At 40.6% G+C, this 15,467-nt stretch overlaps 1 protein-coding gene across 3 annotated transcripts in view; it reads right to left on the minus strand.

The window, feature by feature from the left end:
* VIT (vitrin) overlaps positions 1–15,467 on the minus strand; it is a 127,022-nt gene that overhangs the window by 87,821 nt on the left and 23,734 nt on the right. For all 3 annotated transcript variants that reach the window (XR_014083673.1, XM_081596241.1, XM_081596242.1), the window contains exons 2-3: positions 12,108–12,177; positions 1,317–1,382 (exon numbers count right to left, since the gene is read on the minus strand). Coding sequence is in view for 2 of the 3 variants with exons in the window: in XM_081596241.1 (XP_081452367.1) it covers positions 1,317–1,382; positions 12,108–12,159 (118 nt within the window). In the remaining variant the exon portion in view is untranslated. The remainder of the gene's footprint in view (positions 1–1,316; positions 1,383–12,107; positions 12,178–15,467) is intronic.

A 15,467-nucleotide genomic window follows, 5' to 3' on the forward strand; every position in this document is an offset into this window, starting at 1 on the left:
GTTGCTGGGTTCAAAGCACCTAAATCTAATGCCTAAACAGAAGTTTCTGTTGTAGAGAGCACAGAACACTGAATGTACCTAAGGTCTTTCTTTTATGGTCCTTCAAAAATATACCTTAATTCAAGCCTCCATCAAGTCTACAAATCCACATCCAGGTAGTTCAGTGTGCTCAGAATATTTGAGTGTGAGATTTTTCCATTTATGTCCCATCCTGCTAGTTTCCCCCCCAACATCTATTTTCTCTTCTTTCCTAATAATAGAACACCTTGCATTTAGGAGACATGTAGATGCTTGAAATCAAGACATTTCTATTCTCCCTGAATGCTGGTCAATGGTATTTAGGTTGAAGTGGTGTATTTGACTTCCTGGACTTATCTTTAAAGGGAGTAAATATGTAACCTTCTTCATCCCTTCCTACTGACTGGAATGTAGACATGCTGGTTGGAGCTGGGGTAGCTACTTTCGACAAAGAGTTGAGAGCCACATTGGGAAAAGCAGAACAGCAAAATAGAAGTATGGGTCCCTGAAGATTGTGAAGCTTCCATAAAAGCCTAGACTATGTTTATAGGAGAGAGAAAGGAACTTCAGTCTTATTTAATCTATGATTATTTTGGATTTTCTGTTGTCTAATCTTAACTAGAAGCCAAAAATGAAGTTAATTATTCCTCTTTTCACTGATGGGGTGTGAAGTTTTTTGTGAGATTACCCACTGACCCCAGGGCATTCTGGAAGGTGGGCAGCTTTGCTGGACTTTTGCATTAGCCAGACTGAATTTTCTGGTATGGGGAATTGAGACAGCATTTCTGTGGCAGAAAAATGCCTATTTCAGATTAGTCATAGTGTTGTCTGGCTTTGTATATACATTTTGAATTTTTCTAATGTAGTGAAACATATCTACCCTAAAATAAGAACTTGTATCAAATGCTTTTTGGAATAAAATAGAAAACCAATAATGGACTTCTCTGATGGCTCAGTGGGTAAAGAATTCACCTGCTAGTGCAGGAGACACAGGAGACATGGGTTCAATCCCTGGATCAGGAAGAACCTCTGGAGAAGGAAATGGCAACCCACTCCAGTATTCTTGCCCGAAAAATCCAATGGACAGAGAAGCCTGGTGGGCTACAGTCAAAAGGGTACTAAGAATCATCACTAATTAGTCTGAGTGCAAAGTAATTGAGGTAAGAAAATAAAACCCAACCCCAAAACAAAAAAAAAAATAACCCAAACTTTCCAAATTAACTGATACAGTGTGACAGTCTTCCGCATGGGAGACACAAGTCTTGCTTGTACTAGTGAGGAATTGCAGCTTTACTTACTGAATTTGGGCCTTTTCATTTTTTTCATCATTTCTTGATTTGAGTGTATTCCAGTCACCAGCAAAACTACATGAAGAAAATGCAAAAAATCAAATCAGTATTATTTCACTAAATACTTCGTCTCTTTTGACCTTTATACTTGCTTCAATCACATGTTGAAATATTCTCAGTAGTAAAACTAATTTCCCCTTATTTTATGGTTGAGGAAATAAGATGTATCATTTGTGCTTTTCTTAGCCTCTGCTGAAAGGGCCTTTCAAAAATATCTCTTGGCTATCTGTCCTTTGTTTTGCTGTCTTTAAATTTCACCACACCAACTCCACCATTTTTACTTTCCAAAGACAGGAACATAGGTCTAGAGAAGTCCACTGATTTGCTTGGACCCAGGAATGAATGATAGAGGCAAGATGAGCACCCAGGCCCTTCCTGTGCTCTTTCTTCTGTTCCACACTAAATTTCCTTTGAGCCTTGTGTTTTTAAAATATAACATAGACCATTTTTTTTCTTATTACCAAAATAATAGATATTGCTGGTAGAAGAGTGTAAAAACCACACAAAAAGAGTACTACAGAAAATATAGATGAAAGCTAAAGTGTATTATTTTCAGGCTTTTTCTGTACATGTGTATTCATATGGGTACTTTTAAACAAACTTTTGATGATGCTTATACTGTTTACAAGGTGTCATAAATATATCGGTTTGGCCAAAGAGTTCACTGGCATTCTTGATACCATCTTATGGAAAAATCCACATGAACTTTTTGGCCAACCCAATATTTCTACTTAAGGATATGTGGAAACCTTTTTTTCGGTCATTCAACGTTCCTCCCATAGTAATCTTAACTGCCTGCGAAATATTGCAGTGCACAGGTGTATCATAATTTAGCCAACCCCTTATTTAATATAAATAGCTTCCTCTTTGTATGGATTTCTTATTATTTCCTTAAAATAACATTCCAAATACAATTTCTTGTCTGAAAGATATGCCCACTTAAATTTTTGACGTATACTGTGAAAATTTCTCAGAGCAATTTTTTATTAATAAAGTCTGAAAATTCTCATTCCTCTGTACCTATGCTAATTGTACCGGTAAACAGAAAAGCACATTTTTCCTTTCAAAAGGCTACTCAGTCTCTATTCTTATTCCTTCCTCTCCAGGAATTCTTCTACCTTACCTACCCAAAGATGGTACTGCTGTAACTTACTTCCATTTTACCCACTTTTTTGAGAAACCCATTTTATGGATAGAATTGGGATTCTGGAGGTGAACGTGAGGCAGTAGAATAATTAAAACAGGCATTTTACTTCCTACTTTATGTGCTTTTTAAAATTTTTATTTAATAGAACATAGATGCTTGATTAAGGCATAAATCAGGACTTGGGAATTCTTTAATTGGCAACTATCTTTGAAGGAAAAAGTGGCAATGTCACCAAGTGTTGATTAAGAAAAATTTGTATATGATTCTCTAGCTAGGCTGTGCCAGTGATGTACCTCCTGAATTATCCCCAGTTCTGACTGTTTAGCACTCACTGAGGCCTGGACAGTTGACATACCATGTCCTGCAAGAACAGAATCATAAAAGAGAACTGAGTGAAAACCAAAAGTCTAGCCAAGCAGAATGAAGGCAGACATTTTTAGGTGTTATTTACTTCTGGGGTTTGGGTGGGTGTGAGTGTCCTGGAGGTCTGATTTTTATAGTAGTCTCTGTGTCATTGAACTCTATCCAAAGACTGCATCTTCATTTTATACACAAAAATAAATAGCTAGAATTCTAGAATTAAAAAAAAAACAAGGATAATAAATACATAGAAAAAATGATGCAAGTTAAGTAGAAAGAGCTAAATAGTAATAAATTTGGTTATCAGTTCTTGGTGGAAAACCAAGTTCTGTTCTTCTGGGGCTGTGTGCCTGTGGCGAGTGGTTTATAAGTCTCAGTATCATTAGGACTATAAATATTTCAGTAAGACCACTCCATCACTCACTTTTGCTCACCCAAGACCCTCCAGGCTGCAAACATGCAGAGCTGGGTTCAGTTTTACAGCAGTGGTTAATAAAGTCATTATTTTCAGTGGTGGACAGAGGCCCTCCCCTCAGCTTAGATGCTTGTTAATTAAAGCTGCCCAGAAACCACTCCTCAAGGGGAGGGCTGGTCAGTAAGGCTGCAAAAGTGCTTGTGCCCTGAAGCAAGTCTTCATTCCTCATCATTAGGACCCTTCTTGCTACCTTGGAAGTGCAGTGGAATTCCACTGCATGTAGAATTTGGGTGAGAGGAAAATCTGTCTTGTATTCCTGTTCGTAGGAAGCCAGACAGAGCACAGAGATGGATGACTGATGCTTACTTCAAAGTCAAAGCAGAACACAAGTCTCAAAGCACTTGCCTGAGAGTAGTTAGTTATCTGGCCACTGAGGCCATTAGAATCTAGAGGCTTTGAGGAGATCAAATCTAGAGTCTGAAGTTCCAGGGCAATCATGATTTACCAACTCTGCAACAATATGTCTCAGTCTTTAAAAATTCAGTGTTCCAATTTTGATTAACATGAAAAGTTCTCACCTTTCATTAATCAGGCTTGACATTTCAAAACAAAGTAAATATTAAAATTATTTTTTCAAATAAAATTTTTCCTCTACTTCTCTTTCTCTCTAATGTGGCCATCAGGATGGTTAAGATGGCTGAGGTGCAATTGCTTAAAACTTCAACAGTTTAAATACATTATCATACAGATAATTTATAGAGAAAATACAAATGAGTTAGCTTGAAACAATGTTAAATCTCATTAATGATTAAAAAATGCAGGCTAAAGCAAAATGACATTACATTTTCTCATATTGTGTACTGAATATTGAACTCAGGATTATAGTTATTCCTGGCTTGGATTTGAGATTAGGGCAGTCCAGTACACAGTTAGTAAATTCTGAGCAGGTAGACTCATTCTGGATAGCCATGGGCAATAAATTTCAGTAGCCTTAAAAAACATTTCTATTCTTTGTCCTAGAAAATATATACCTAGTAATATATCCCAAGTTATAATCAGAAATATCCAACTAGGATCCAACTAGTCCATCCAAAAGAAAATCAGTCCTCAATATTCATTGGAAAGACTGATGTTGAAGCTGAAACTCCAATACTTTGGCCACCTGATGCGAAGAGCTGACTCATTGGAAAAGACCCTGATGCTGGGAAAGATTGAAGGTGGGAGGAGAAGGGGATGACAGAGGATGAGATGGTTGGATGGCATCACCGACTCAATGGACATGAGTTTGAGTAAACTCTGGGAGTTGGTGATGGACAGGGAGGCCTGGCGGGCTACAGTCCATGGGGTTGCACAGAGTCAGACACAACTGAGCAACTGAACTGAATCAGAAATATAGACAAAGATTTAGATTTATGTAAAAGATGTTCATTACAGCATTATTTCTTTTCCTTTCTATCTTTTCTTTCTCAACTGCACAGCACCACATGCAGGATCTTAGTTCTCCTATCGGGGATTGAATCTGTGCCTCCTATAGTGGAAACACTGAGTCTAAACCACTAGACCACCAAGGAGGTACCAGAGCATTATTTCTAACAGCAATCTGGAAGTAATGAAAGGTTGAACATGTCCCAGCAGTAGGGGAATCCTAAGCATTTATTAGGGCTTCACAGGTGGTTCAGTAGCAAAGATTCTGCCTGCCAAGCAGGAGAAGTGGTTTGATCTCTGATTTGGGAAGTTTCCCTGGAGACGGAAATAGCAACCTGCTTCAGTATTCTTGGTGGGAAATCCCATGGGCAGAGGAGCTGGTGGGCTCCATGGACTCCATACAGTCCATGGAGTCACAAAGAGTCTGACATGACTTAGCAACTACAACAACCAACAAAGCACTTATTATGAATGATGTGTAGCAGAAGATTAAATGACCTGGAAAGCTCTAATTGTAAGCTTGATTCTGACAAAATTAGAACATATACAGAGAGAAATACTTGGAACAAAAATATCCCAAAAGTTTAATAATAGTGGAATTATAATTCCTATTTTATATTTTGTGTTTTTCCCTTTTCAAAGTATATTTCTTATATATATGTATATATACATACATACATACATATATGTATATTTTATATTTTTTGTAGAATGTCTCTTTCCTCGTTAGAAAAAGACAATTGTTCTTAATTTGGTTATATTGATATCATATTGATGTAATAATGAAAAATGCTTTCTAAAATCATTGGCATGGTTAATAGGCACTTGTGTTGCGCTTTTCCTGTTGGTAATAATTTAAAATCAGAATCCATTTACATTCAAGGAAAGACATAAAGTGCCATAACATCTAGCCAGTGATCAAATTAGTAAATACTTACTGAATGCTTAATATGTGTCTAGAACTTTTATAAGAATGCCTCATTCTAGCCCATCAACTTCCTGTTTGATCCCTTAGTGCCACTCAGGGTATTAACTCAGGTGGTGTTAACAAGGACTCTCTCCTTGACCAACTTTAGTCAGGCTCCTCTAAGCCCTCTTTTCAATGAGGCTTTGACCTTGGCCTTGGGTGTCTGTCCTTGTAGGGCGTCCATCATGTGGTTTTAGCAAGAATCTTGTTTAGAGAGAATCTTCCACTCTTGATATCTGATCATTCTGGTCTGCCTTTAGCAAGAATCCTGTCTAGTCAGTTCTGCAAGAATCACCCTATTCCCTTGCTATCCTCTCAGTCTTTTCCATTTCCTGACCTCTGCAACCTGCTCCTTGGCTATAAATCCCCATTTTCCCTTGTTGTATTCGGAGTTGAGCCCAGTATAATACTGACCTCTCCTTTCCCCTCTCACAGTGGTTTCTGATTAGAATCTGTGTTTACTGCTTTAAATACTGTCCAGCTCTGGTTCTCTTTAACAGCGTTCACAGTGCCTTCCTAAAAACTGATTTATAATGCAGATCATTTTAAATCAGCTCAAATTTCCCCTATGCTTCGATTTGGAGTTACATATTCAATGAAACATTTACCATCAAATACATCAGAGCTCCATGGCAGAAACAGGATAACTTATTCTCTATAATCACATAAATCAATAAATTATGCTTCAGATCACTGAATATTGAAGCTGGGAGGAGCTTAGAAGGTCATCTTTTTGTTTTATAGAAAAGAAACCAAGGTCAAGGTTGATATCTTGGCTAAATCTGCTGTTTTGAAGGGGGTGGGGACAGAAGTTGGAGCCAGAATGCATGTTTCTGGTGCAGCCTTAGGCTTTTTAGGCTCCTTTCTCCCCTTAAGTGCTGCTGTTGATTTATGTGGTGCTCTGATGACAGTGGGCAGCATAAAACTCGGCTACGTCATAAATTTATACATATTTAGAGCGACCGTGCTAGCTCTGATATGTATTGATTAAACACTTAATTGACATTAATTTAGAGGGCCTTGGGGGATCACTGGATGGTTCTGTGTGATATGGCGATTTATGATAAATACACATTTTGGCCTTTTGGCCAAGTTCCTGGCTAACAGCTCCCTAAACCCCTGGAGTATCCTCAGGGATAAGAGCAATGGCAGCATCTTTTGTTATAATATTTGATTTCTTGTCCTCAGTTCCTGAAATCAGAGGCATAAAGGTGAAATGGATGTCTTGTTACTCATAACAAGCCCCTTTCAGTTACAACTGAGTTTATGTTAATGAAGTGGCTTTTGAAAATCTCTGAAGATGATGGAGCTGGTTGCCAGGGGAACCAACCCAGAATAGAGGGTTGGATTTCATTCCCATCTCCTGATTTCCCAGGAGGAAAGAGGGGCTGAAGTTTGAATCAATCACTAATGGCCAGTGAGTTAATCAATCATGTCTATGTAATGAAGCCTCCATGAAAACCCCAAAAGAGGGGGTTCAAAGGGCTTCCATGTTGAGAAACCAGAGCTCTTCCGTGTGCCACTGTGCTGGGCCCAAATTCCATGGGGACAGAAGCTCCTTTGTTCAGTACCTTGCCCTATGTGTCTCTTTATCTGGCTGTTTATTTGTATCCTTTAATATCCTTTGTAATAAATTGGTAATCTACTGAATAAACTAGTTTCCTGAGGTCTGTGAGCTGCTCCAGAAAATTAATCAAACCCAAGGAGAGGGTCATGGGAACCTCTGATTTGTGGCCAATCTGTCAGAAGAGCAAGTGACAACCTGACCTGCAGTTGGCATCTGAAGAGAGTGTGTGTGTGTGTGTGTGTGTGTGTGTGACTGAGCCTTTACCTGTGGAATCTGATGCTATTTCCAGGTAGATGGTGTCAGAATTGAACTGAGTTGTAGGACACTCAGCTGGCATTGAGGAATCACTTGGTGTTGGAGGAAAAAACTCACACAGAGGAATTGTGGTGTGCAGAATCAGACTCAGACTCTGAAACCTGAAATACCCAACATCCCTGAGAGAATACTTTATTTGGCAATGTTTCTTGAGTGCCTGTAAGATGTGCTGAGGACTTAAAATGCAACAATGAGCAAGACACAGCTCCTGCGCTTGCTTATGCACAGTGTCGGGGTAGCAGACTCCTAATGAGGTGAATACAATATGACAAGGTTATAATCAATACAGGGCTCCAGGGAAGCTCGCAGGAAGATGGTCTGATCAATTGGAGGGCAGAGGAAGCTTCCTGGAGGACTGTTAGGATGTGTGGGGATGAGAGGAAGGATATTCTAGGAAAGGGAACCACATAGTCAAAGTCTGGGAAGTAAATGACTCGACTTTCATGGGAATGAGAGGACCAGCACTTTCCAGGTCCCTGGAAGCCAGGATTGGGCTCTGTGATTGAGAGAAGAGCAGGAAAGGATGGAAAGAACCGTATCAGAGAGGCCTCGTCAGCAAGCAAATTGCTTTAAGAGACCTGGGCTCCACCGTAAAGACAAAAAGAAAACATTGAGTGTTAAATCAGGAGTGGAATACAGGCTTTAGGGAGATTAATTGGAGTGTGGTGGAGAATGAATTGGATAAAGATGTGGGACAGGGAGGCTGTCACAGTGCTGAAGAGGGTTATGGGGAACTTGAAAGAAATGGTCCTGGGATGGAGACAAGCAGATGAATAAAGAGACGTCAGGGAGGGGGGCATATAAGGACATAGAGAAAGAACTTTGTAATAGGAATCTCCTTTTTCTACTTTGATTTCTTACTTTGGGATGAGCCAACCCTGAGTGGAAATGGATTTTGCAGAAGGGCAGGTTGAGAGGGGCAGGTCAAAGAAGGACAGTCAAGTTCTTCTTTGTCCACAATGTGGGGGATGTGGCAAATGGGAACTGGCCTCAAGGTTTCTGGGTTTTGTTCTGTTTTACTGTGGCTAAATCCTTCCTAGTCCTGACCTCCTACCCCACCTCCATCCCACCGTGTCCACCTCTACTAACCTGTAGGTTAGAGACAGCCTCTCAGAAGGGCAAGGAGGGAATGAAGGACCCTGTGCTCTTAACGTGAATATTCCTTGCTAAGTTAGTGGTGGAGTCATGACAAGATTCCCCTAGCCTCCTAGCCCAGTCTCCTACCAGCATGCCAGGAATCCCCTTGCCTTTCCAGCTGTGTCACTTCTTTCTCCTCCAGTCCCCAGTTCTGCTGTGTAGACTCCCTCTGCACAGACCTTGTGCATTCTGAGTATATTATGGGTTGCATTGTGTCCCTTCCCTACTTCCTAAATTCATAGGACTTCACATTGGACTTCATGTTGAAGTCCTAGCTCCTACAACCTCAGAAGGTGACCTTGATTGTAAATAGAGTGGTTGCAGATGTAATTAGTTAAGTTAGGATGAAGTCATGTGTGGGCTCAGTCATGTCTGACTCTTTGTGACCCCATGGACTATAGCCTGCCAGGCTCCTCTGTCCATGGAATTTCCAGGGAGGAAAATAGAGTGGGTTACTATTTTCTTCTCCAGGGGATCTTCCTGACCCAGGGATTGAACCCCTGACATGAGCCTTGGCAGGTGGATTCTTTACCACTGAGTCACAGGGAAGCCCAAAGGTGAGGTCATACTGGGCTCCTAATCCAATAAGACTGGGGTTATAAAGGGGAAAATTTGGATATAGACACAGACATACACATAGGGAGAACGCCATGTGAAGGTGAAGACATAGATTGGGGTGAGGCCAAGGAATGCCAAAGATTGCCAGCAAACTAGCAGCAGCTAGAAGAGAGGCATAGAACATATTTCCTTCTAAAGGAATTGGCCCTGCTGACACCTTGATTTTGGACTTCTAGCCTCTAGAATTGTGAAAGAATAAAATTTCGTTGTTCTAAGCCACCGAGTTTGTGGTATTTTGTTACGGCAGCTCTAGCAAACTTCAGTTCAGTTCATTTCAGTCGCTCAGTCGTGTCTGACTCTTTGTGACCTCATGAACCACAGCACACCAGGCCTCCCTGTCCATCACCAACTCTCGGAGTCCACCCAAACCCATGTCCATCGAGTCAGTGATGCCATCAAACCATCTCATCCTCTGTCGTCCCCTTCTCCTCCTGCCCCCAATCCTTCCCAGCATCAGGGTCTTTTCCAATGAGTCAGCTCTTCACATCAGGTGGCCAAAGTATTGGAGTTTCAGCTTCAACATCAGTCCTTCCAATGAACTCCCAGGACTGATCTCCTTTAGGATGGACTGGCTGGATCTCCTTGCAGTCCAAGGGACTCTCAAGAGTCTTCTCCAACACCACAGTTCGAAAGCATCAATTCTTCAGCACTCAGCTTTCTTCACCGTCCAACTCTCACATCCATACATGACCACTGGAAAAACCATAGCCTTGACTAGATGGACCTTTGTTGATAAAGTAATGCCTCTGCTTTTTAACATGCTGTCTAGGTTGGTCATAACTTTCCTTCCAAGGAGTAAGCGTCTTTTAATTTCATGGCTGCATTCACCATCTGCAGTGATTTTGGAACCCCCAAAAATAAAGTCAGCCACTGTTTCCACTGTTTCTCCATCTATTTGCCATGAAGTGATGGGCCCGGATGTCATGATCTTAGTTTTCTGAATGTTGAGCTTTAAGCCAACTTTTTCACTCTCCTCTTTCACTTTCATCAAGAGGCTCTTTAGTTTTTCTTTGCTTTCTGCCATAAGGGTGGTGTCATCTGCATATCTGAGGTTGTTGATATTTTTCCTGGCAATCTTGATTCCAGCTTGTGCTTCATCCAGCACAGCATTTCGCATGATGTACTCTGCATATAAGTTAAATAAGCAGGGTGACAATATACAGCTTTGACGTACTCCTTTCCCAATTTGGAACCAGTCTGTTGTTCCATGTCCAGTTCTAACTGTTGCTTCCTGACCTGCATACAGATTTCTCAAGAGGCAGGTCAGGCAGTCTGTTATTTCCATCTCTTTCAGAATTTTCCACAGTTTATTGTGATCCACACAGTCAAAGGCTTTGGCATAGTCAATAAAGCAGAAATAGATGTTTTTCTGGAACTCTCTTGCTTTTTCGATGATCCAGCAGATGTTGGCAATTTACTAATACTGTCTAAAAGGCCTTTGTACCCTTCCCTGGTAATAGCTTCACAGTGACCTATAAGATCACTCTGCCTGACACAGAGTGGCCACAGCCCTATAGGGTCAAGATTAACAGAAGATTACCCTTGGGCTTAGTGTCAAACCCGTCATCACTTTTCTTTCTTTCTGCAGGTTTAATTGTTGCTCCTTAAGGGCCTACCCCAAATTGTGTTCTCTGGTGATAAGTTTAAAGGATTTCATCTCTAAAAGTATGAGTTGCCAATGGTACACCTAGATAGCAAATTGCAAAGCACAGACTTTTTTGACAAAGATCTGTATAGTGAAAGCTATGGTTTTTCCAGTAGTCATGTATGAATGTGAGAGTTGGACCATAAAGAAGGCTGAGCGCGGAAGAATTGATGCTTTTGAACTCCGGTGTTGGAAAAGACTCTTGAGAGTCCCTTGGACTGCAAGGAGGTCAAACCAGTCAATCCTAAAGGAAATCAGTCCTGAATATTCACTGGAAGGACTGACTGATGTTGAAGCTGAAGCTCCAATGCTTTGGCCACCTGATGCGAAGAACTGACTCATTGAAAAGACCCTGTGTGTGTGTGTGAAAGTTGCTCAGTCATGTCCGACTCTTTGTGACACCATGGACTGTACAGTTCATGGAATTCTCCAGGCCAGAATACTGGAGTGGGTAGCCTTTCCCTTCTCCTGGGTTGAGATCTTCCCAACCCAGGGATCGAACCGAGGTCTCTTACATTGCAGGCAGGTTCTTTACCAGCTGAGCCATAATGGAAAAGACCCTGATGATGGGAAAAATTGAAGGCAAGAGGAGAAGGGAATGACAGAGGATATGATGATTGGATAGCATCACCGACTCAATGGACATGAGTTTGAGCAAACTCTGGGAGATAGTGAAGGACAGGGAACCCTGGCATGCTGCAGTCCATGGGTTCACAAAAAGTCGGACTCAGCAACTGAAAACAACAACAAGGTCACGTCAGAGATAAGAATTATTTTTTTTTTGAGAAATTAAGAAATAAGATTCCTAAATTCAGAATCTATCAATATGCTTTATCTGAAATATTTGCCAGTTGCTGAATAATATACACACACAAATATGTGTTTACATATGTATGTTTAATAAGTAATATGTAGACATACATCTGCAATATATACTTGCTTTATGTAAAAAATATATAGGCATACATCCTGAATTTGATCTACATTTAACATTCTCAGTTAAATATCTCTCCAAAATGTTTATCCTAAAAAGATACACTGAACTGTTTATATGCTCTGTCTTGGATTAAACCTCTTGGCAAGATTCTTTGGACATTAGGAGAATGTTAAAAGCATATCCAGATACACATATAAAAGTACTTACCAAGGAACATTTCAATAACAGATGCCTTCATAGTGAGGACAACAATCCCCATAAATATCAAAATGGCACCCTAGAGAGGAGAAACAATAAGATCATCACGTTTCAGCCAAGAGTTCTGAATTGCGTGCACAGAGCGTAGGGAGGGGCGGCTTCATTTTGCATTGCCCTCTAGAGTCTTAAGATTTCAAGCTGTGGCTCTCTGTAAACAACACATGGAGACGGCGGAGGTCAGCTGTAGTGGTACCCAGAGAGGCTATTCTCAGAAAACCCATTCTAGCTGCCAGCCTCCTCTTCTTCAGAGATGTGGTCTTAGACTAAAGAGGAAATAATTCCGCAATTTCCTGAATATGTTCAACCAGTCTTCAAATTAGGACAAAAGTCACCCTTCTGGTATTTACAGAACATTTTTAGATTACAAACTGTTCTAGATTACAAAAGCAATTCATTCACTGTTCATTCAATAAACATTTACCAAACTCCTATTATATGCCTAGGGAAGAGTTTATAAAAATTGAAATAAAAAACAGTTCTGCTCTTAAAAGACACAGTTTGATAGAAGTGAGAAAACATACGTGGACTGAAATGACCCTAACATTAGAGAGTGTGCAGGCCCCCAAAGGGAGAATAAGGGGAGTTTATGGACCAGTGGTTCTCAAACTTAGCCACATATTAGTATCATCTGGGAGTTTTGAAAGGCCCTGATGCCTGGGCTGCACCTCAGACTAATTGAATCAGAATCTCTGGAGAGTGGGGTCTATCTAGGCATCAGGCTTTTTCAAAACTCCACAGGTAATTCCAGTGTATAGCCAAGTTTGAGTGATTTCCAAATCACTCAAGGCTTCCTAAAACTTAATGTACACATCTGGGGATCTTGTTGAAATTCAGATTCTAATCCAGAGAGTTGCCAAGAAGTCCCCAAGAATTTCAGAGGAATGAGAGATTATGTCAGCTGTGGGAATAAGAGAAAGTCTCATGAAGGTGGCAGCAATTGGGTTAACTCCGAGAGATGAAAATAGGAGACGAAGTGGCTCCAGGTTGAGGTGAACAGCATTTAAAGATGCTCAGAGGTTTGAAAGCACAGTGGATACAAAGATGCTATTGATCCACAGAGGTTCCAACTTCTCTTAAGGCTATGAGGAAACCGTAGGTTTATTCATACCACCATTAATTGAATGCATACTGTGTACACTATATTGTCTAGAATCTGCACAGTAAGCAAAGTAGCAGATTTTATGATCCCCGTTGAACAAATGAGGAAACTAAGGCTTAGAAAGGTACACTAGAGGTTACACACATGGTAACCAGGCCGAGAGTAGGATTAGAATGGAGGTGGCAGTAAGTGGGAACGATCTACCCTGGGCTTAGGCCATACGGAGGAATATGGTCTGTAGACAATTTAAAGACTTAAAGTTGGTCTGCTCTTTATTATCTTTATAAACTAGCAATTCTAAACAATGTCAGTGATAAAGCTCTCCTCCTCTCTGGGGCAGATGGCCCCCACTATATTCACTCCCCACCCCCTCACCCCGCCTGCCATTGCTGAGTGGCTTTTAGGTTTTAGCTGGCATTCATAACTCTACCCCCGGCTATGTCCACTGGTGTGCTAGGAAACCTGCTGTCTGGAAAAGAAGCTCTGATTTAAAACATTTGTCCATTTCTGTGGCATAAATCCTCCCACCATGGGTGATTTTGAAGTCACCAAAGTGATGTCACTGCCTGGAGATTGGGAAAGAGAGAAACACAATCTGGTACTAGCTAAGTCTAGAGCAAGCATATAATTAATATGTAGATACGCTTCTGTGCAGAGTTTATTAACAAAAAGCAATTATCAGATTATAGCTAGGGTAGTAATACAAGCCCTTGATACTATCAACTTAAATAAAACTGGTAGTTGAAAGGCTTTATTACAAACAAATTAGGCAGCAAGAGTAACCTCAAGCAGAACTGTCCCTTTGCTAATTTCCAGCAACAGCTGTAATGTGTTAAATTTCCTAATTAAGGTAGTTGACCACTAGCTAAGTAAAAGGAAAATGTTTTTTTCCTTCAAAATAGAAATAATCATACCCTGTATATGATCGGCAATTTGATACTTAATTAGCTGGGTCATATTTTGGAAATAATGTGATAACAAGTCAAATTTTGTTTTTTTGTCTTTTACTAGTTTGAGAAGCTGCAGATCAGCTCACATGTTTTCAGGCTTAAAAATTTAACTCTCCTGTTGGGATAAATGCAGTATATTAATCTGCTTCCTGACCCACCTAACTAGCTTCACCAACTGGCTGTTGCCATCTAGCACTGGACTTTAAAAAATTGTTTTATTTATTTTTTCATTGAAGTAAAATTGCTTTACAATATTGTGTTGGTTACTGCTACACATCCACATGAATCAGCCAAGATATATATATGTCCCCTTCCCCTCCCACTTGAGTCTCCTTCCTACCTCCCACCTCCCACCCCATCCCACTCCTCTAGGTTGTCACAGAGCACTGGTTTGAGCTCCCTGAGTCATTCAGCAACTTCCCACTGGCTATCTATTTCACATATGATAATTTATATGTTTCCATGCTACTTTCTCCATTTGTCCCACCCTCTCCTTCCCATAGTGTGTCCACAAGTCTGTTCTCTATGTCTGCGTTTCCACTGCTGCTCTGCAAATGGGTTCATCAGTACCATCTTCCTAGATTCCATATATATGTATTAATATACAATATTTGTTTTTCTCTTTTTGACTTCATTTTGTATAATAGGCTCTAGGTTCATTCATCTCATTAGCACTGATTCAAATGTATTCCTTTTTATAGCTAAGTAATATTCCATTGTGTATATGTACCACAACTTCTTTGTCCATTCATCTGTCAATGTACATCTAGGTTGCTTTGTCTGTGAGTCATTCTAGATTTCTCTTTCTCTTGTCCTGCACATCTTTTCCATCAACTAAGACTGTTGGCTCTACATTCATAATTTATCCAGACTCTGACTGCTTCATCCTATCTTTACCATTGCCATCTGGTCCAGGCCATGCCCCCTTTCACCTGGATTAAAGTAATTAGCCTCCTAACTAGGGTGTTTCATTCTTCCCCTGCAAACTGAAGTCCACACAGCCGCCACTGTGATCCTCTTCAAAGCAAATCAGTTCACGGCATTCCTCAGATCAAAACTTCTGTGGTTCTCTATCTTAGAAGAAAAGCCAAAATCCTGGCAAATGGCTCAGGACCCCATGAGATTTGGCCGCCGCTGGCCCCCTGACCTCTCTTGCCTCCATTCTCCTTCTCAGTTATTAAGCTCTGGGCACACCTCTCCCTTCAGGGTCTCTGCACTTACTATTAACTCTACCTGGATGCCCTTCCCCCAGATCAGAAC

Source organism: Giraffa tippelskirchi, chromosome 4 (assembly GCF_054371585.1).
Source record: "Giraffa tippelskirchi isolate mGirTip1 chromosome 4, T2T-mGirTip1v1.2.pri, whole genome shotgun sequence".
NCBI lineage: Eukaryota > Metazoa > Chordata > Mammalia > Artiodactyla > Giraffidae > Giraffa > Giraffa tippelskirchi.